The following is a 20,783-nucleotide window of genomic DNA, read 5'->3' as shown; positions in this document are numbered from 1 at the left end:
ACAGTCCTATGCTGCAAAAATAGAAGGCCTATTCCACCATTACCTCCTTGGACAATCCATCCAGCTACTGAGCATGCTAGTTAATTAATCATGAGTTTGTTTGCAATGTCACAGCCTTGAAACAAACTCCTCAGTCCATAGTACAGCAGGGAGGGTTGCATGCATTCAGATTGTCCTCTGCTGTTGTGGAAGAGCCCCACAGAGCTCCAGTTACCAAACAAGAAGTTTGTGTTCTGACCAGGCTGCAGCTGCCCATATAGGAATGAGTACACTCTGGGCTTTGGAACCTAAAGGTATTGTCGAGAGGCTGGGAATATGGCCTAGTGGCAAGAGTGCTTGCCTCATATACATGAAGCCCTGGGTTCGATTCCTCAGCACCACATATATAGAAAACGACCAGAAGTGGTGCTGTGGCTCAAGTGGCATAATGCTAGCCTTGAGCAAGAGGAAGCCAGGGACAGTGCTCAGGCCCTGAGTTCAAGCCCCAGAACTGGCAAAAAAAAAGAAAGAAAGAAAGAAAGAAAGAAAGAAAGAAAGAAAGAAAGAAAGAAAGAAAGAAAGAAAGAAGGAAAGAAAGAAAAGAATAAACCTTTTTTTAAAAAAAAAGGTATTGTTGAAAACAGAAATGAGTATTTCCCCTCCTAGGGTCTTATTCTGACCCATGCTTGAAGTTACCTTAGTTGTGTTTTCTGATGTGAAAACTTTGCTCACAGTTAGAATAATCAATCACATGTATGACTTCGGAAACATTCTTTTGAAGTATATACAGCATTTTTAAATATATAAAAATCTCTCCACCCTATGCTTTCATCCAGCTTCCCAAAGTATATCTCTGGTCTTTATTTTTTCTTCCATCTGAAGAAGTTAACCACAGTGTCAAAATAGCAGTTAAGCTAGATAAAAGCAAATAATAAATAAATAAAATAGGCAGGCAAATGCAAACCCCAAAACTCAGATTTCATTGCATTGCATCCTGATACTAAGCTTGCTTATGGATATTATAAAGGCCAAAAATAACCAAAAATTTTATTAAACAATTCCAGAAGCAAACATTTTGTAATGTATTTGTCTATTTAATTTACAGATTAGAATGTATTACCTTTCCAGAGTAACACTGACTCCATTCTTAATGCTTCTAATCACATGAAAATAATGTATTATATGCAAAATGTTTTACAGGATCAATGAATCTAATATATGCTTTCCAAGTTTTTTCATAGAGAATACACACATTTAAGAGGCAATGAACCAAAATGGACAGAATTAGAAACTTTTTTTTTCTTCAATTTCAGAAAGGAAACGAGAAACTAAGCTGTTCCTCACTGTCAGTTAAGAGGAAGACAAGAGACAAGTTCAAAACCACAGGACAAGCTACAGGGTTCAGAATACCAGGCTGCAACTTTCAAAATCATTTCTTAACACACACACACACACACACACACACACACACACACACACACACAACACAAAAGCAGAAACTATGAAAACAATGGGTACTTGATTTTATGAACTCATTAAGAAACAGCATTTCAGTAGTGGTTCACTTGAAAAGCAATGATCAGAGGATCCTGGTCAAAGCCAGCCAGAAGTAAAGAAAAAAACAATCATTTGAGCAACTCCATCTCTACCAGTGACGAAGCAGATGGCACCAGCCTACCATCCCAGTGACTTGGGAAGCACAAACAGGAATATCTTAGCCCAGGCTGGCGGAGGAAAAAAGTAAGGCTTTATCTCTCAACAGTGATCAGGGTTGTTGAAGTAGCTCAAGTGGTAGAGTACCTGCCTAGTAAGCACTAAGGCCCTGGGTTCAAATCCCAGTACAAAAAATGTCATTTAATTTCTTCGATATCAGTTTTAACAAACGTAATCTTTTAAAACTGAAAAAACAAAAGTTCCTCTTAGAGGAACTGGAAAAAGCCAGCCAGCAGTTGGCCATCAAGTCCCTAGCTAACCCATATGCCCAAGGACCTGTCCCACTAGCCAGCTCCATTATTAGTCAAAAGCAGCATTAACAAGAATTAATTACAAAGAGGCCCTGGCTATCAATAAAAACTGCATTCACTTTTAGCCCAGGGATTACCCACCACAGAAGACAACTCATTTTGTGCATTTGAATCCTCGGGGCTGCAATTTTTGTAATGACTTTTTTTTTTTTTTTTTTTGCTTATATGGTACAGAGGAATTGAACCCAGGGCATCATGCATACTAGGCAAGGACTCTACCACTAAGCCACATTCCCAGCCCTACAGGGCTACAATTGTTAAGAACTATCTCCTCACTCCTCACTCAAATCTCAAGCCCCCCAACTCTCTCACCCACTTCTAAGTATTAGTCTCTCTATCTCCAGTATGAGTCAAAAATAACTCACATGTTGTAAAGAAGATTAATATTCTATCAGTGCTTGTGTCCTACCTCATCTAATAATAAAAATCCATGCTGGCTAAACAAGGACAGGTGGTAATTTTGTGTAGTCGTCCAATGAAGAAATATAGATATACAAAACTCACAGGAAGACAGACATGCTAAGATGTCAGAGAAAAATCAAGAAAATATTGCCCCCTACAGTACCCTTAGCTGCATTTTTTTTTTAATTCTCAAACCATCAGCAGCTCCAGTTCCCAGGAAATTAACCAACTCAGTGCTTAAGACCTGGTCATGCAAGCCCCTCGCTGTATACAAGGAGCTCCTTTATACGAATTCCTACTCTGCTTATGGCGTAGCACATTGTAAAAGGAAACGCTTTCACTTTGGTTGTTAGCTAAGTCAAGGAAGGCTATGAAAACTTACCTTCCCTTTTGCTAGAAGAAAACCTAAGTGTGTAAATCAATCCTTGAAGGCTTGCAAATGAATCAAGCTCTTTTGTACCTTCCTACTTTAGATAACTCTCAAAGTTCGAAATTTCTGAAGCTTTTAAAAGAGTTCACTGCACCTTTTTGCTTGTTTCCATTCTTTTTCCTGGAAGCAGATACTACATTCTATATTACATAACAACAAATCAGATTCAGGTATCTCCAAAATATTGAACCAACACCTGTTCTCCTAATCTGTTTTAGCCTTGTCTATAAACAAAGTTGTTATTATTATTAATTGTTATTATTATCTTTAAGTAGTTGTACAAAATGGTTTCAGTGCAACACACTAATTTATGAGTACAATGGTATATCTTAATCAATGTCACCCCTCCCATCATTCAGAGGAAAAGCTTTAATTGTATCTCTCTCTCTATATATATATATGTATATATACATATATATATATATATATATATATTTCACAGTACAATGATGTTAAGGCTCAGTTCCTGTGGAACAATTAACAAAGGTTCTCCACTTAAAACCACATCTTTTTCACCTGAATTATAGATAGTTTGTTTTATCCCAGAGATATCTAGAAGTAAAGGAGGTCCTGCAAGATCATCTTAAAGCTGGGTTCACTTAAGGAGCTTACTGGTTACCCAGTATACAATGTTTTCAGTCTCACAAGTACACTGAAACTCCCATCATGATTGCACTTACCTGTAGGAGGGCCTTCATCCCATGTTTCCGCTCTCTTAATCCGACTTGCTGTGAATCCCAGGCAGATGTGGACCCCAATGGCAAAAGTGAACAGGGATATTACCTGTGGGAATAAAGAGACCCAACTGTCAAACAAGGCTGGGCAGGCTGGCCTCCCCTTACATCCCCAACTTGCAAAACGCATCTTCAAGATGCTGTCTGCCTCTGAAAAGCACTTCAAATTCCCAGGAAACGGACTGTGAAGAGGGAGCATGTTGCCTGCCCTGCCATCCGGTCTCCTACCTGGTAGGATGGTTCTGAGCTGCTTCGTGCCATGTCAGAGAATTCTTGGAAAACCTTCGGCAGAGAGCTCTGCTCTGGGGGCTCAGCGCGCTGTCTGTTAAATCCAGGCAATCCCACCTGGGAAGTTGACAGCCTCCTCTGATTTGTCCACAGCTCGATTTCATCACAGTTGGTTCACAAATTACAACTCAGGAGCCTAAGAGGCTGAAGGCATCATCCTCGCTGTCCCCACCCCCGCCCCGCCCCCCCCCCGCCCCCCCAGCCCGGCCACTTTCATGAGGTAGCCTCTAGCAACATAAGCAGTGCTGATGTTACTGTGGCCAAAAGCAAGGCGTGATCAAAACTTCCCTCACAAAAAAAAAAAAAAAAAAAGAAAGAAAAAGAAAGAAGAGAAACCAAATGTATTTTATCCGATGGAAAAAAAAGGAAACAGCACTGAGCTAAGGCTTTCTACCAACGTTTAAGCTTTTGACGCATTACAATGTAGTTATTCAATGTTGTCAACCTCACAACTACTTCATTAAAAAAAAAAAACAAGGAAAGTTTTATAATGTATAAACCTAATAACTCTCCCTGTCTTCCCCATTTATTTATTTTTCTGGCAGTTTGAACGGTCCTTTTCTATGACCACATTCTCAGATACAGTTTCTCACGATGAAATCTGCCCAAATTGCAACTCACACAAGAGATACTATTATTTTTCCCCCCCGGGTTGCTGTTAAATTTCAGAGAAGTAACTTTTATCAAAAAAAAAAAAAATGCCAGCTAAACAGCATCAATCCACACCCTGTAAAGAAAGACAAAATAACCAGTCTCTACCAGTTCCTGAAGAAGAAGAAAAAAAAAAATCTAAGTTTGTTGGAGGCCAGGGGAAAGAGGAGAGAACCAGGCATAAGGAATCAAGACATCTTCAGGGGGAAAAGATTCGCTTGTGAGTTCCAGATGCAAATCTCAATGGCAGCAGCCAAAAGTTTAGATTTAAACACTGATTTCCCTAGCTATTTTCCTTTGAAAGGATCTTCTAGCTTCCTAACTGCTTTGTCCTTTAAAGCTATTGTGAAAGTTAAAAGTTCTTTCATTAAGCAATTTGGCAGCAAAACCTGCCACTTTTAGAGGAGAGGCGGGGGGGGGGAAAATCTAAGGCTGTAAATCGGAAAGTTGTTTAAATAGTGTATCCTTTTAGGATTCAAATGAGGGACAGTTTGTTTGAGGCTTTGCCCTACACGCTGAAGCCCGGTGACTGTCTTTCCAGCAGAGTGCAAATGTGCATACATAAACAAGTTTCTCCAGCAGCTAGCTGCTGAGCCTCTGCTCTTATAAAACATGATAGCACAAAAGCAAGATCTTGTTTACAGGGTATTCATTGCATAGGAGGCCTGGGTTTCATTAACAAATTTTAGAATTTAGTAACACTAATTGAGAAGAAGGAAAATATACTGCCAGATTTTAAGTGGTCCTTCTCCAAGCCTTTCAGCTTTGAACTCTTGCAAGCATGACAGGCTTACTTGTAAGGATATGCAAGTCTTTTGCTTTAGTCAGATTTTTCAATTATTTATGTTAAAATCTCAAGATGCAAGCCTGCTGGTTTTTTTTGGGGGGGGGGTGGTGAAGGGGAGTGATAAATCCCAAAAGAAACTATCAAGGCCATCCTAGAATTTTTTTTTGTTTATTTTTGTATGTATGTTGTTACTGGTTGTTTATTTTGTGCCAGTACTGAGGCTTGAACTCAGGACCTGGAGCTATCCCTTGGCTTTTTTGTTCAAGGCTAGCTAAGCCACAGCTCCACTTCTGACCTTTTGCTGATAAACTGGAGATGAGAAGCCTTGGGACTTTTCTGCCTGGATTGGCTTTGAACCACAATCCCTAGATCTCAGCCTCCTGAGTAGCTAGGACTATACAGGCATGAGCTCAGCCTGTTGTTTCATTTGTGCTATAAGTTCTGACAATCCACTTCCTCTTCTCTCTGGTCCTCAGGCATTGCCAGAGAGAGTTCAACAACTTTACACCTTGTCAGATATTTGATTGCCGAAACTCAGCTTGGGGACATTGAAGTCAGTTCCCTTTGGGAAAGAACAGACTTCAGGAGTTGAACATCACCCTTTACCTTATTTCACTTCTTTTGTTTACATCTCTCCTAGCAATGCAGAAGTAAAAGGTTCTCAAGTGTAGTAGCCAGGAGATAGGGGATTGGGTCCATACCTGTTATCTATTATCCAAAAGGATCCATCAATTTCTGTTGACATCCATGACAGAGAGCTTTATTGTCCACCAGGTATTGTATATCAGGAATTTATCACTATCATCATTATCTTCATCTCTACTGCACCATCATCCTCATCATCTAGCCATAATTACATAGAATTTTGCCACAAGACCATCCTCATAAATTCACTGATAAGAGCACAGCCAACGTCTCTACCTCAGGCATCAAATCAACGGCAAAATATACTTAGCCCTTATAAACTCAAGCTAAGGACACTAAAAAGCATGAGAATACATAAAAGAGGTTGAGAAATTCAACTAAAATGACTAGAACAGAGTCAAGCCTTTTCTGGGAAAACCAAATCAAGGCAGTCCATCTGCTATGGTGTTTAAGATTATAGCAGATCACATGTGGTCAACTCAGTAAACAAGAAAGGGTATGAAAAAAGAAAAAAAAGAAAAAAAAAAAAAAAAGCCTGGCTATTAACCCGGCTATATTTCAGAGAACACTGCCCCCTGGCAGAAGAAAACTTAAAACCAGAGGCAAAAAAAAAAAAATCTTTCAACTGTCTCAGCCCCTAGAAATCTGTTTCTCCAACTTTATCAAGCATAAGAAGTATGGGAGTGGGGAGGTGAAATGCTGATTTTCATGCCCTGCTCCCCAAGATTTTGATCCATTGGATCTAAAGTATGGGAAGAAGGAAAAGAAACTTAGGAGAGGCAGAGAATAAAACAATAGGCTATTCTGATCTAAGTCATGTAAGAACCACATTTAAAGAAACAGAACATTAAGATACATTACTGTGTGTTGGATTTGCCTGACCTAATTTCCACTGCAACGTTAATATGTTATTTCATGGCATTCCCTGTTCATTGGACTTTAGTTTAAAATTCTTCATGGCAAACTAGGACTGTTCTGCAGAGGACTCATCTCTATCCTAAGAAGCAGAACAGCATTTTATTTACTTTCCTGGTGGCACAAAGCAGCAGTGTGTGCATTGCTTAATTGCAATACAGTAGTTGCATTTATACAAATGTACAGTCTATCTTTTCATGAAATCACTCTATGAATCCTTGTTCCCAAGCCCTGATTAAGATAAGAGGGTTTAAAGTTTGCAGTGAGATCTGACAGCTAGATTATTAATGGTTGTCATGATTGCTCCTTGCAGTAGTTTTGAAATCGTCATAAACTGCCTAAAATTGTATCAACATCCAGTTTGTCATTATGCAGAATTGGTGTGAGTCAGCTTAATATGACTTTAAGAATAATTCTAAGAGGCTGTATGATGTCAGATCATTACTGAGCACATGGTTTTCAGAATTATCAATGAACAATGGTTTCAGCATCCATTTTTATGGTTTGCCTATTCTATTTTAAAACTATTTAAGTCTTGTTATTAAATTCTGCTGTGGTTGAGGAAAAAGAAAATTCAGGGTAAAAAAAAATAGACAACAATCTTTGCAAAGGGGATTGGCCAATCTGAAGTGAGCAAACAATTTTGACAAGAAGAGGACTCAATCACTCCCACAATGCAGAGGGCATCCCGCCCTCCACATGAATCAAACAGACACACAAATTAATGTAAAGCTGCAATTGTAATCAATGCAGAAATGTAGAAGAATATGTCGCTATGAGAATGTAGAACTTGGGCTGGGAATGTGGCTTAGCGGTTAAGTGCTTGCCTAGCAGGCATGAAGCCCTGGGTTCAATTCCTCAGCTCCACATAAACAGAAAAGGCTGGAAGTGGAGCTGTGGCTCAAGTGGTAGAGTGCTAGCATTGAGCAAAAGGAAGCCAGGGACAGTGCTCAGGCCCTGAGTTCAAGCCCCAGGACTGTCAAAAAAAATTTAGAACTCAGGACTGACCTAATTGGGTGAGTCACAAGCAACTTCATTGTTTGACAGCTGAACTATGATTTAAGGAGGGGGTGGGAACATCTAAATTCAGAAAAAAGGAAAGAATTTCAGACAGAGGAGACACAACGCACAAACATTTCTGTGTAGGGCCAACAGATCATGAAGCAGAACTGGGAAGGTTGGGGGAAATAGCTCATGTGGTTTTCCATGGGTTGCCTTAGTAGTATTGTCTTTATCCCTAATCCAATGGAAATTCCTTAGAAGACTTAAGAAGGTGGAAATTAAATCAGATCTTGAAGCACTAATCTCATTATAGTGTGGAGCCGAACTGGGAGGAAAACCAGAATGGATAGAGCAGATCAATTTGGAAACCATGGCAACTATCCAGACAAGCAATGGCTGCTTGAGCCAAGGAGGCTCTGGTGGTGGTAGAAAGGAAGAAAAGTATAAGAGTTAGGAAAAGGCTTGTAAATAAACTGAGAATAGGAGTTCAGGGGCAGGTGGGTGGTAAGTGTGACTCCGGAGTTAACTAGTACTTAACAATTAACTCTGGGGATGTGATTCAAGTCACTAACAAGCATAAGATCTCGTTCAAGCCCCCACACTGCAAAAATAATTTAATTAAGTAAGATCATCTGTAACAACTAAGTATTACTATGGCCAAATACACACTCAGTAAAATTATCCTTTCTGATTATCTGTGTGTACTTGCTAATATCTAGTATTGAACAGTTAAAATAAAGGCTATGACTAATAGTTTTAAACATTTGTCTAAGGAAATGGACCTTCCTCAAGAGTAATACAACAACAGGTCTTGACCAGGAAAATATATACTTAGTTACTCATAACTGAAATGCTAAAAGAATTGTCCTCAGGAAATAACTCTGTTTTGTCCCTACATTGACTTTATAAGGAGATATTTTAACACTCAAAAAACTCCATTTAACAGTTATTTCAGCTTCTCTGAAACATGCATCTTAAATGACCAAGCAAATGGAGAGAAGCCCTAACATCTGGAGAGAGGGCTCCTGGCGTGATCCTAACATGTGGAAAGAGCAGATCCACCCAGAACGCCAGCTTCCTAAAGATGGTGGTGTTTGCATCTGTTTTGTAATGGTGCTATAGGCAAGCACCAGTGGGTGGAGAGATAACTAGAGGTAAAATAGTTTTACAAAACTTCAGTCACAGGGCTGGAGAATGCCACACTCTCCTTCATTGTCACGTCTCCTAAATGGTGACTAAGTGACGGAACCAGGAGTATAAAACAGATCTTCTAAACCTGCTCTACAATCATTAGAGAATATCTCTCTATTGCACCAGTGCAAGCCTAAACTCAACACATCCCAAACACAGCTACCTCAACAGCCAGTTGAGTGACTTTCTGGTATGGGCAGTATTGGGGTTTGAACTCAGAACCTAGTGCTTGCTAGGCAGTGCTTGACCACCTGAGCCATGTTCCCCCACCAGCCCTTTGTGTTCTCGGTTATTTTTCACACAAGGTTTCAGCTTTGCTCTGACTGGCCTCAGGACAGGAACTTCTCACCGTACCTCTCATGTAGCTGGGATGACAGGCATGACCATAATATCCAGCTTGTACATTGAGATGGATTCTTGATTCATCTCATTTTTTACCAGCCTCCTGATGATAATTTTTGTATTCCTCTCGATCTCTATTTCCCAGAGAGCTGGAATTAAAGGTGTACTTGACTCCCATTTCAATTGTTTTAATGAAATGCAAAAAAAAATGGTTCTGTTACAATACCTTCACTTCTTATTTCTCATCAGATACCATGTCTAAATGTCTCAGTTATTAAATAGAATTATTTCTATCATTTATCTGACCTTACTGAGTGCTTTCAGAACCTATATTATCTTCCTTTGTGATGATTTATAATTTTTCCCCTTCTTATCTTTACTACACAAACCTTAGAAGGCCCTCTCAGAACCCTTCTTCCTGTGTGCCCCCTACCCTACCCCAACCTCCCATTTCTTCAAATCCTTTTATATATCCCGTAACGCATTCCCATTAATTACCCAGGGAGGCCTAAATGAAGTGCTAAACTGATGACTTTCCTCTGAAATGTAAAGTCTTTCAGTGGCTCCTCTCATACAACTCTCAAAGCATGGTCCCTGGAGCAACACAGACAGGATCACCCTGAAGCTTCTAGACTAAAAATATGTATGTCTGGAGCTCATCTCAAACCAACAAATTGAGAAAGTCTAGGAGTAGAGTCCACAATTCATGTTACAGCAAGACCATCATTCTAGTACAGATTTGAGAACCACTGACTTGGAGGATAAAAAAATAATAATAATACCAAATAATCCTTAGCAAGGTACTTCGGACCCTATATCTAAAACTAGGCACTTAGGACTCAAATCCTAAACACCCCCACTGTTTCACTATGAGACCTTACATGAGCTGCCTGAGCAAATTCCCTATTCTAAGACTCCATTTTCTTCTCTTATCCATCTCAGGATTCTTGAGAGTATAACACGGACTAATCCATGTTAATCACCACTAACCACAAAATAATCCTTAATAAATAGTTGTTTCCTTAATATCAGAAAGATTTGCTATTTCTTGATTAAGTTGTATTCTTCACACCTCTATTCCTTAATCTATGTTGTTGCTTTGGCCTCAAATGCCCCCTTCATGCATTTGTGAAGATCTCAGTCACGTGTGTCACTAAGCACTGGGGCCAAACTGACTTTCCTTGCCCTACTGGGCAGTGGCTCTCCTCCTCCATCCTCGTTCCCTGTGCCTTTCCTAGGACACTTCTCTGTCCCATCTTCATCTCATGAGTCAAGAGATTCCACCCAAGATATTTATCTCTTGCCTCTCCAGAGCTTCCTGTTTGCTTTTGCTTCTATTTTGAGTATTTCTTGCCTTGTCAATAAAAGCATAAATTCCCAGAGAGTAGAACAAATAAACAAACACTATGCAGGCTAAGCATTTGAATTCTGGATCTGACAGAAATGCACATACTACTTTTGAGCATGAGACTTTAATTCCCTCAATTATGACCCTTTTTTTTTTTAAGGAGTCGCAGAATTAATGTGAAGACCAAGTAGTGAGGTGGAATGCTCGAAACAAAGAAAAAATATCAGCCATGAGCATATATGACTTGTGATTCTACAACTACAGAGATCAATCCTTTTGTTTTTGTTTATTATTTTATTGCCTAGGCAATAAAAGCCTATGGAGAAATCAACCACATGGTGTTTGGTCTAAGAGCTTGGGTTCAAGAGTCTAACAGACTTGTACCTGCTACTTTGGGCCATGAGACTTGATTTCTCTAAAACACGAGTTTCTTTTTAAAAAAAAAAAAAGAGAGTAGTTCTTATCACATAGGATTAATACAAAGACCTAATTATATAGCGTAGGTTAAGTAAGTAGCCACGTGCTTAAAACATATACAAGTGACATCAAGGTTGGCCACTTACAGGTACAGAATGTACATTCTTGGAAATTTCCTTTCCTAGAATTATACTAAGGTGTCATGCGATGCTATCTATACTGCACTGCATTATACTATACTTACAATGTTACACAATATCCTTCCCCCCCACTCTCTAATCTCTAGAGACAACAGTCAGCCCCATATTTGACAAAGGTGGGGTGGGTCTAAAGATGGGTTTGAAAAGGATTCAACCATAGTAAATATTTGGACTGGAAAGTCCCGGAGAGGTTGAGCTTCAACGCAAGGAACATGCTAGAACTCAAGTCCACCAGGCAGCTGATGCCGGCTTCCTAGAATGGTGTCAGCCTGCATGCGCCCACCACCCAGCACAGCAGGATTCGCTCAGGGAGGAAGCAAAACTGCAGCCTAAGATTCCCGGAGAAGCAGGCCATGGTCAGCAGATTGTTGTAGAAGGGAGTTTCCTGATCAAAAGCTTCTAGATAGAAAGAAAAAGAATCCCGCAGCACTGGTGACTGAATGCAGAGTGCTTTTGCCTAAGATTGGGAGCAAGTTTGGATTTGTTGGGGGGTTTTTTCCCCACTCCTGAAGCTCGAACTTGGGGCCTGAGCACTGTCCCTCACTTTGTTTTGCTCAAGGCTAGCACTCTACCACTTGAGCCACAGCGCCACTTCTGGCTTTTTCTGTATATATGGTACTGAGGAATTGAACCCGGGGCTTCATGTATGTAAGGCAAGCACTCTACCACTAGGCCGTATTCCCAGCCCCTGGGAGCAGGTTTTTGAAACTGGAGATTGGTCTCAGGACCTCTTGCTTGCCAGGCAGGCAACTCTACGACATCACCATCCCCTTTCTGCCTTGGTTATTTTCTAGCTGGGGGTCCCCCTTCATGCCTAAACTGGCCTGGGCTGTAATTCCCGCCTTTTGTGGTTTCCCTGTGTCACTGGGAGTGATGGGCATTTGACCCTGTGCCTTGTCATTGCGTTCACTGTCACTGAGGTAACACCATCTGTCACCATGCCCAGCCACTGAGTGAGGTGGAGTCTCTCAAACTTTTATACCGGGTCTGGCCTCAAACTTTGATCCTTTAATCTCTATCTCTCAAACAGCTGAATTACAGGCTTGAACCACTGCAACCAGCTGTTTGGGTTTTTTTGTTTATTTTTTTGTGTGTTGTTCTATTTTGTTTTGCTCAAGTTTGGTGCTCTACATATTAAATCAATCCATTTTTGTGAAACATCTAGAAGAGGCAACCTCATAGAGAAAGAAAGTAGATTAGTGGTTATCCAGCTATGGGGGTATGAAGACTAGTGGGGAAGAGTGATAAAATAGGAACCACTAACAACACAGTTCTAAAACTGTGTAATGGTGATACTTGTACATCTGTGAAACCTAGCTACACAGGAGGCTAAGATCTAAGGTTTGGAGTTTGAAGCCAGCCAGGGCAGAAAGGTCCTTGTGAGACTCTAATATCCAGTTGACCACTCAAAACTAGTAAGTGGCACCGTGGCTCAAGGGATAAGAGTACTAGCCTTGTATACAAACAGGCTGAAGGACAGTGCCGAGGCCCTGAACTCAAGCCCCACAACCAACAAACAAACAGAAAATAGACCTCATAAATTTGCTTCTATAGAGAAACAAATTCCAAAACACCTGGATCCATATGAAAGAAAACATTAAACTGGGAATGGTAATCCATATCTTTAATCCCTGCCACTGGGGAGGCAGAGACAGAAAGGTCAGAAGTTCAAGGCCAGATCCAGCAAAAAGGTAGCAAGAATTCATAAACAGAAGGGCAGGGCTATAGCTCAAGCTGTAGAGCACTACCTAGCATGATTCAATGCCCAGCAGCAAGGGAGGATGGGGAGGGGAGGGGAGAAGGGAGCCTGAGCACTCAGGCCTGTGCTTTCAAAGTCATGTCCAGAATGACCTCAGTTATTCTCCGAACCTGACATCCGAGAGGGGGATTGGAGTATTTTCAGTCCTAATGTCACCTCTTACAACTATGCCCTGTGTGCCACTGACCTCTCTGTCTGTAGAATAAGGTGATCTCTTGGGATTCTGTCAGAGCTATTCAGGCCCTCTGCCATACCCCATCCATTAGGGTTCCTGTGTCATTTCACTTTCAAATACCATGGCCCAGAAGAGAAGCCAATGTTCTCCTACAATCTTGGACATTAATGGCAACAAACTATACAGTGAGGAGAACTGATGTGCAAATTGAAGATCAATTTGGACAAAACTTTTTTTTAAGGGGCTGGGGATATGGCCTAGTGGCGAGAGAGCTTGCCTCGTATACATGAGGCCCTGGGTTCAATTCCCCAGCACCACATATACAGAAAATGGCCAGAAGTGGCGCTGTGGCTCAAGTGGCAGAGTGCTAGCCTTGAGCAAAAAGGAAGCCAGGGACAGTGCTCAAGCCCTGAGTCCAAGCCCCAGGACTGGCAAAAAAAAAAAGAAAAAAAAATTTTTTAAAGACAAACAACAACAAAAGCCATGCCTATGAAACAGCAATCAAGACACATTTTATATCACTTTACAATCAATAAAGCTGAAAGACTGGGCATAAACTGTCACAAAGCTAACATGCCTCTGACTAGAGACCAGGCTCATTTGTGTAGCATGCTAGCATTTGATACACTGGCCAAGTTAAAAAGGGAGAGAACGATGGGAGGGGTAACACAGGCTCCACTGCCGATGGAAATCTGTCTTTTCATTATAACCTCACATTACAAAAGGGAAGAGATGGTAGCTTTCTGATTTCCTGAATCACATGCTCTTTTTTTTTTTTTTTGTAGCACTGGAGATTGAACTCCAGGACTCATGCTTTGGTAAGAGCAGTTTTGCCCTTTTGCCACATAAGGTCTTGTACTAACTTTGCCTCCTGGGCTGATCTCCAGCTAAAATTTTCCTACCTCTTCCTCCGGAGGTGCCTGGATTAGAGTTGCATACCACCATGCTCAACTTAGTAGGTCTTGAAATCAATATTCTATTCATTGGGGACTACCACTTTACTCTGTTCCGTAGGATGAACCAAAATTCAAATCTATCTTAACAGCATGAAAGTAAGAGTTTAAAACTCGACAGGAGACCAATCTATCTACAGTAATGTTCTTAAAACTGAATGAATCAGTACAAGAAATGTAACCAATGCCTAACGTATGAAACTGTAACCTCTGTGTACATCAGTTTGACAATAAATAAGAAAAAAAACTGAATGAAAAGTTCAAGAACACATTCACACTCAGAAAACCAACATTAACACTTCTGTTTTGGCAGTTGGAGGGTTTGAACTAAGGGATCCATGTTTACTAAGGCAAGTGCTCTACCACTAAGCCGCACCTCCAGTCTACATTACTTCTTGTAAAAGAAACCTGGGAGGTTTGTTATAGGCAAGGTCTGTCAGAGCCCATCCTTGGACATAGGCCTAGATGTCTTCATTTTGTCCTCCAGTTAATGATTTCTGGCTTGCTGCAGGAAAGACATTTTCACTGGGCCTGGCACTGCCCACACCACCTAGACTGTGGTCACCACGGGGGCTCTCATTTTAGGAGGTCACTAAAAACTAGAAGCCTTGAGACAAATGCCTGGGAGAATCCACAGATTCTTTTATTTTTTTATTCAACAAATGTGTATGGAGCACCTGTTCCATTTGAGGCTTGCGGACTGTGGATCCCACGTTTTAGTGGGAGAAGAAATGTAACATCAAGTGGCAAGGTGAGGAAAAAGGAACCCGCACACCCCGTGTGTGGAAATGTAAACTAGGACAACCACTGTGGAAATCAGGATGGAAATTCCTTCCAAAAGTAAAAGGCACCAGTGGCTCATCTCGGTAATCCTGGCTACTCAGGAAGTGAGACCTGGACGATTGTGGTTCAAAGCCAACCCAGGCCAAAACAAAAATGGTATGAGAGTCTATCTGTGCAATAATCAGCAAAAAGCCAGGCTGGGGGAATGGTTCAAGTGGTAGAATGCCAACTGTGAGCAGGAAAACCAAGAGAAAGTACCAGGTCCCAAGTTTAAGCCCTAGTGCCAGCACACACACACACACACACACACACACACACACACACACACACACACAAAAGTAGACCTACCCTATGACATCATCATACCACTCTTGGGCATATATCTAAATGAGTCGAAATCAGTGTATCTATATCAGCTACAGCTGCATGCCTGCATTTATTGCATTTCTATCTGAAATAAGCCTAACTATGGAATCAGCTAAGGTACATAACAACTCATAAATGGATAAAGAAAATATGATGTGTGTGTGTATGTACTGCAGAATATAATTCAGCCATAAAGAAATATATCATTTTTAGGAAAATAGGTGGCTCCTCATGAAAAGCCATGCTCAAAAAGCCAATTTCTCGGGCTGGGGATATGGCCTAATGGCAAGGGTGCCTGCCTTGTATACACGAGGCCCTGGGTTCGATTCCCCAGCACCACATATACAGAAAACGGCCAGAAGTGGCGCTGTGGCTTAAGTGGCAGAGTGCTAGCCTTGAGCAAAAAGAAGCCAGGGACAGTGCTCAGGCCCTGAGTCCAAGGCCCACGACTGGCCAAAAAAAAAAAAAAAAAAAGAATAAAAGAAGAAACATGTCAGACAGTTGGTTAATAGTGAGGAAAACAGAGTAGAGGAAGAGAACTGGAGATTACAGAAAGAGCTATCGTCTATTAGGTCCAACGAAGTTCTCTTTTAAAAAGCAAACGTGACATTTGAAAGGAAGCCTAAATGCATAGAGAGAGGAGCCAGGAGTCTATTGGCAGAAACAGTAGGTGCAAAGTCCCTGAGATAGGAGCAGCCTGGTGTGTTCAGGGAGCGCAGTGTTGCTGGACAGAGGAGAAAAGGTGAGAGGTCAATGTTAAAGATGCAATGGGTTCATGCAGGACTTGGCAGGCTCTATCATCAGCTTCATGCTTCTGTTAGGTGTGATGAGAAAGCCTGAAGGGACTTGAGTCAAAGGCATGGTGTAATGTATTTTCGAAGGCTCACCGTGCCTGCAGCTCAGGAGCTGAGCAGCCTGGACGCTTCCCCTTGGTGCATGCGATCATCTTCCTGAGAAACTCAAAAGGCAGCACAGATAGACAAGATTCGTTTCACATGCTTCCTCAGGCAAATGGAGACGTTATAAAGAAGCATGTTTCAATTTGTTAGCGACTTCTCCTTCATCCCTGGTGCTAGACCATGAAATAAATTCCCTTGCCAAAACAACAACAACAACAACAAAAACCTCACAGTCAATATTGAGGCAGGGCCTGGGGAATATCAGAAATTCTTGTCCAGTACCAAGTCAGAGGAAGATTGGCTTTATAACATCCACAGTCCTTTCACAGTCTAGGTTTCTACAATTTCACTCTCTTCATAGAAGCCCCTTAGGAAGCTAATTTATCTCTGTTATAACCAGTAAAGAGCTATCCCAATTAAATTCAATAATCAGAGTTTAGGTCTACTTTCATCTAGATAAATAAAAGGAAAATTAAGGAGCCCTGTACTGCGGGTACTTTTCTCTTAGTACCTCATCTCCTAGAGGTAATACCTCTAGAGAGAGGACAGGAAGGTGTTACTAGATAATATTTTGTGTGAACAATTGTAGACAGAAGGTGAAACAAAATACTTCTGGATTGATCTGCATTCCAGGCATCTGATGAGTGAACCATTCACTGCCTCGCCTACCCTCCTGGCTCCTGTCATTCGCCCTTGCACCAGAGAGCTACTGCATCTTGGAAATCAGTCACCTCAAATGGCCAGCAGCATGTTATGCAAGAGTATGCAGAAGTCCTGAGCCTTGGTTTGTTCTGCTACGCATCTGCTGCTCTTGTGAGAGATGTTATACAACGCATTCATGACTGAAATCCTGGACTGTCAGACTTGATCAGAATCATGACCTGGATGTTCGCCAGTCATGTGGCCTTGCATGAATTAGGAAATCTCTCTAGACCTCCAATTCCTCACAGTTAAAAAAAAAAAAGGCAGGGGACAAGGGAGAACAATCCCAGCCCTTGTTCATAGACTTGTCATAGGAATTAAATAAAATAATTCTGTGGTGTTCATTGTTAATAGCAATGACTACATGGACTGAGCACCTACAGACATGATCTCACCGAATTGTCTCAGTGATCTTGCAAAGGACATATTGGTTCATCCTTTTTTACAGAGGTTCATGAAAGTTTGAGTAACTTGCCCCAGTTTACAAATCCAGCAGAGACAGCTCTGCCATTCAAAGTCAAGTCTACTAAACCATAATCCAGCTTCTAATTTTTTCTTATTAGAATACACCAGGATATGGTAGTTTTGTTACCATTAAAAGAAATACCTCCCTTCTAGACACAGGAGATCATACCTATAATCTCAACGAAACAGGAGTTAGAGACTAGGAAGGTTGTCGTTTGAGGCAAACTCAAGCAAAAAGCTAGTGAAATCTTTCCCTCAACAAGTGAGGCATGGTTTACATCTGTAATCCCAGTACAAAGGATCATGGTCCATACCAGCCTGGTAAAGAGCATGAGATCCTAGCTGAGGACAGGGTGGTAGTATGGCTCTCAAGTGGTTTAATGCTTCCTAGCAAATGTGAGGCTCTGACTTTAAACCCCAATACCACCAAGAAAAAAAAATTGAATGAATGAAAATGAGCCACTTTTGCTGCCTTCCGTGCTGGGGGCTGAGAAAGTCTTGGTCACAGACTTCCAGCCTACACAGCCTCATATAATAGGATATTTTGCAAAAGATGCCATTTCTCTCCTTTTCCCACTTTTTCCTTCCTTGCTGCAGCTGTTTTCCTTTCTTCTTGAGAATTGACCATTAAAAAAATACGGATGACCTTATTTTTGCAATTAATCCCATGTGACCTTACTGTTGACAATGATCCAGTTGTTTTCCTGAACAATAGCGCCCATGAGAACAAGGAGGCTAAGAACCAGGATCTCCTCTGTTGGAGCTGGGAGCCATCTCTCCATGTTAGTTGTTCTCATGCCACACTACACATCTGACCATGATTACGACACCATGCACAGTACCAACCAACATGTGCCAAGTCTACTACTCAATCATTGGCTAATGGAGGACTCTTCATTTATTGACTCATTCATTTACTCATTCATCTACTTATGTAAAAAGAATACTATTGAGAATTTACTGCATCCTGGGCATTGTTTGTTCTAGGTGCAGAAGACACCAGCATACTCACCTCTGAAAGTTACATTTTTTATTAGATGAGAAAAGACATTAAATATACCCATTCATAATGAGAGCTACAAATAGAGAAGCAAATAAGATGCTAAGGTGAACAAGAATGTCACCAATAAGACTATAAGAGTGATCATATTTTACAAATACACAGCTTGAATAATTTTCTCTAGCCATTCAATCAGAAGAAAGAAGAATCTTCCATAGTCTGATAACTATGGTGAACACAGTAAAGATGATTATAATAGTTACCATGTATGTAGTAAGTTTCAAGACATACTTGGATGACCCCATTGTGCAAGGGAAGAAAGGAAGGCTCTGAATGATGATCTCATTTGATGAAGGCCACATTGTTAGTGGTAAAATGGAGATTTAAAAGCAGCCTGATTGGTTCAGAGGCCGTGGTCTTTTCAACCCACTCTGCTTCCTCCTTTGAGCTCTACTGGAAAATCTCACTAAAGTGAAAGTTCGTCAAGGACAGCAATGCAGCTCCATCTTCTCCCAAGTGTTCTGCAGTGTCAGGCATAGGAAGTATGCTTGGAGCAACCTCAGTCCACAGACCACCAGAAACTTAAGTAGACAAAGTGATAGATGCCAATTCTATCTTTTGGCTCTTCTCACCTTCCCTGCAGTGGCTTAAAGAGTGTCAGTAGCACCCCGAGGAAATACTACTCTTGAGTAGCAGAGGGCCAGATGATGAAACAAGTTCACATTGTAAATGCAACTTGCTAGCATCATCCTACCCTTCCTGAAATACCCACATTCCCAATCAAACTGGTGCCCTGGGCAGTCATGTTTGGTTCTTCATTAGGCTGGTGTTTGTCTAGGAATAAAGGGAATCAACAAGTAGGAGGTACATGCTCTGCATTGTAATGACAAGTGAGATCGTATGGAGTAAAAGGAGCATTGTGGTGAAGCTGGAGAGCATCAGGACTCTTGCCTTGCCCAGCGCTAGTCTAACAAGGCTTTCCCCAACATTGCTGGGCACTGGTGCTCACAGCTGCACAAAAGAACTTTGCATTTTTGCATTTATATGCACAGCATGGCTAACCCACAGTAAATGATCAGATGGTTCAAATGAAGGAATGCTTTTTTCTTCCCATTTCTTGTTCAAGTTGTCAACAGCTAAATATTTGAGAGCAAGTGCAACTTTTTAAGATTTAATAAAATAGACACACTTCTTTAAAGTCTGACAAACCTAGGTTTCAACTTCTGTTGCCACTTACTAGCTGCCTGAGTTTGCAAACTGTAAATGTGGAGGTTATTATTATGCTGTCAGCCTTAATAAAGTAATATAATATATCTATTGATGTTATATGCTAATATAATATTATATAATGATATAATATGCTAAGTCAACAAGACACAGAAAGCCAATTACTACATGATCTCATGCACATGTAGCACATAAAGAAAATGAACTTCTAGAAGCAGAGAATAGAACAGTGCTGACTAGAGGCTGAAGTGGAAGAAAATGGGCATATAGGTCAAGAAAGACCAAGTTTCAATTAGACAGGAGAAGTACTGGTATTCTCTGAGACAGCCCAATGATTAGTTACTATTAATGGAAAACAAAGGAAGGGGTGATAGTGACCAAAATGTATTTTACTTATAAACTGACTTATGGAATTGTAACCCCTTTTTACAACTACTTAATAATAATTTTTAAAATAATGCACTTATACGCTCAAAATGACTGAAACACTAGGCTTTAAATGTTCTCATCACAAATGGTAAAGATACAAGGGGATACTGATGTTAATTAGATTGCTTTCCTCATGACATGACATGTGTCACTATTAAATCATACAACATAAATAATATACAATTTTTCAGTTTATCATTGATATAAGCAACAAGATAAATTACATAAATAAGTAGATAGGTATGTAGATAGACAGATAGACTGAAAAATAGACAACTTTACCTTGAGTCTAGATCTGTGATTCTCAAACTGTGAGTCCCTGGGCTGGATATAGTGGTATAATGTCAGCACCTAAGATGGTGAGTTTAAGACCAGCCTGGACAACATAGTGAAACTGCCTCAAAAACAAAAACACCCAAACAACCCCTGAGAACAGTGAGAAATGCCAACTCTGAGGTCTACAGTAGAAATACTGAAACAGGAGTTGATGGTCTGGGGTCCCACTCTGTACTGAAACAAGTCCTCCAGGTCATCTAGGTACAGTTAAAGTGTGGGATCTATCAAACTAAGCATTTCTTCTTCTTCATAAAAGAGCTCTTTGCTAAGAATGTATTATGAACAAGCTTTTTCCTTTTGCTTTCTTCTAACTTTCAAGTGTTAAAATAAAGAA

At 40.7% G+C, this 20,783-nt stretch overlaps 1 protein-coding gene across 7 annotated transcripts in view; it reads right to left on the bottom strand.

The window, feature by feature from the left end:
• Window positions 1-20,783, bottom strand: part of Enpp2 (ectonucleotide pyrophosphatase/phosphodiesterase 2) — a 106,473-nt gene that overhangs the window by 73,479 nt on the left and 12,211 nt on the right. For 2 of the 7 annotated variants that reach the window (XM_048359125.1, XM_048359127.1), the window contains exons 1-2: window positions 3,798-3,973; window positions 3,516-3,618 (exon numbers count right to left, since the gene is read on the bottom strand). In XM_048359125.1, the coding sequence (XP_048215082.1) occupies window positions 3,516-3,618; window positions 3,798-3,830 (136 nt within the window). In that variant the 5' untranslated portion in view covers window positions 3,831-3,973. Of the gene's footprint in view, window positions 1-3,515; window positions 3,619-3,797; window positions 3,974-20,783 lie in introns of those variants that run through there. The other 5 variants (XM_048359128.1, XM_048359129.1, XM_048359130.1 and 2 more) reach the window with 4 other exon arrangements.

The sequence above is a fragment of the Perognathus longimembris genome, chromosome 12 (assembly GCF_023159225.1).
Source record: "Perognathus longimembris pacificus isolate PPM17 chromosome 12, ASM2315922v1, whole genome shotgun sequence".
Taxonomy (NCBI): Eukaryota; Metazoa; Chordata; class Mammalia; order Rodentia; family Heteromyidae; genus Perognathus; species Perognathus longimembris.
Note: the sequence above shows the minus strand (reverse complement) of the source record. Positions and strands in the feature narration are given on the sequence as shown.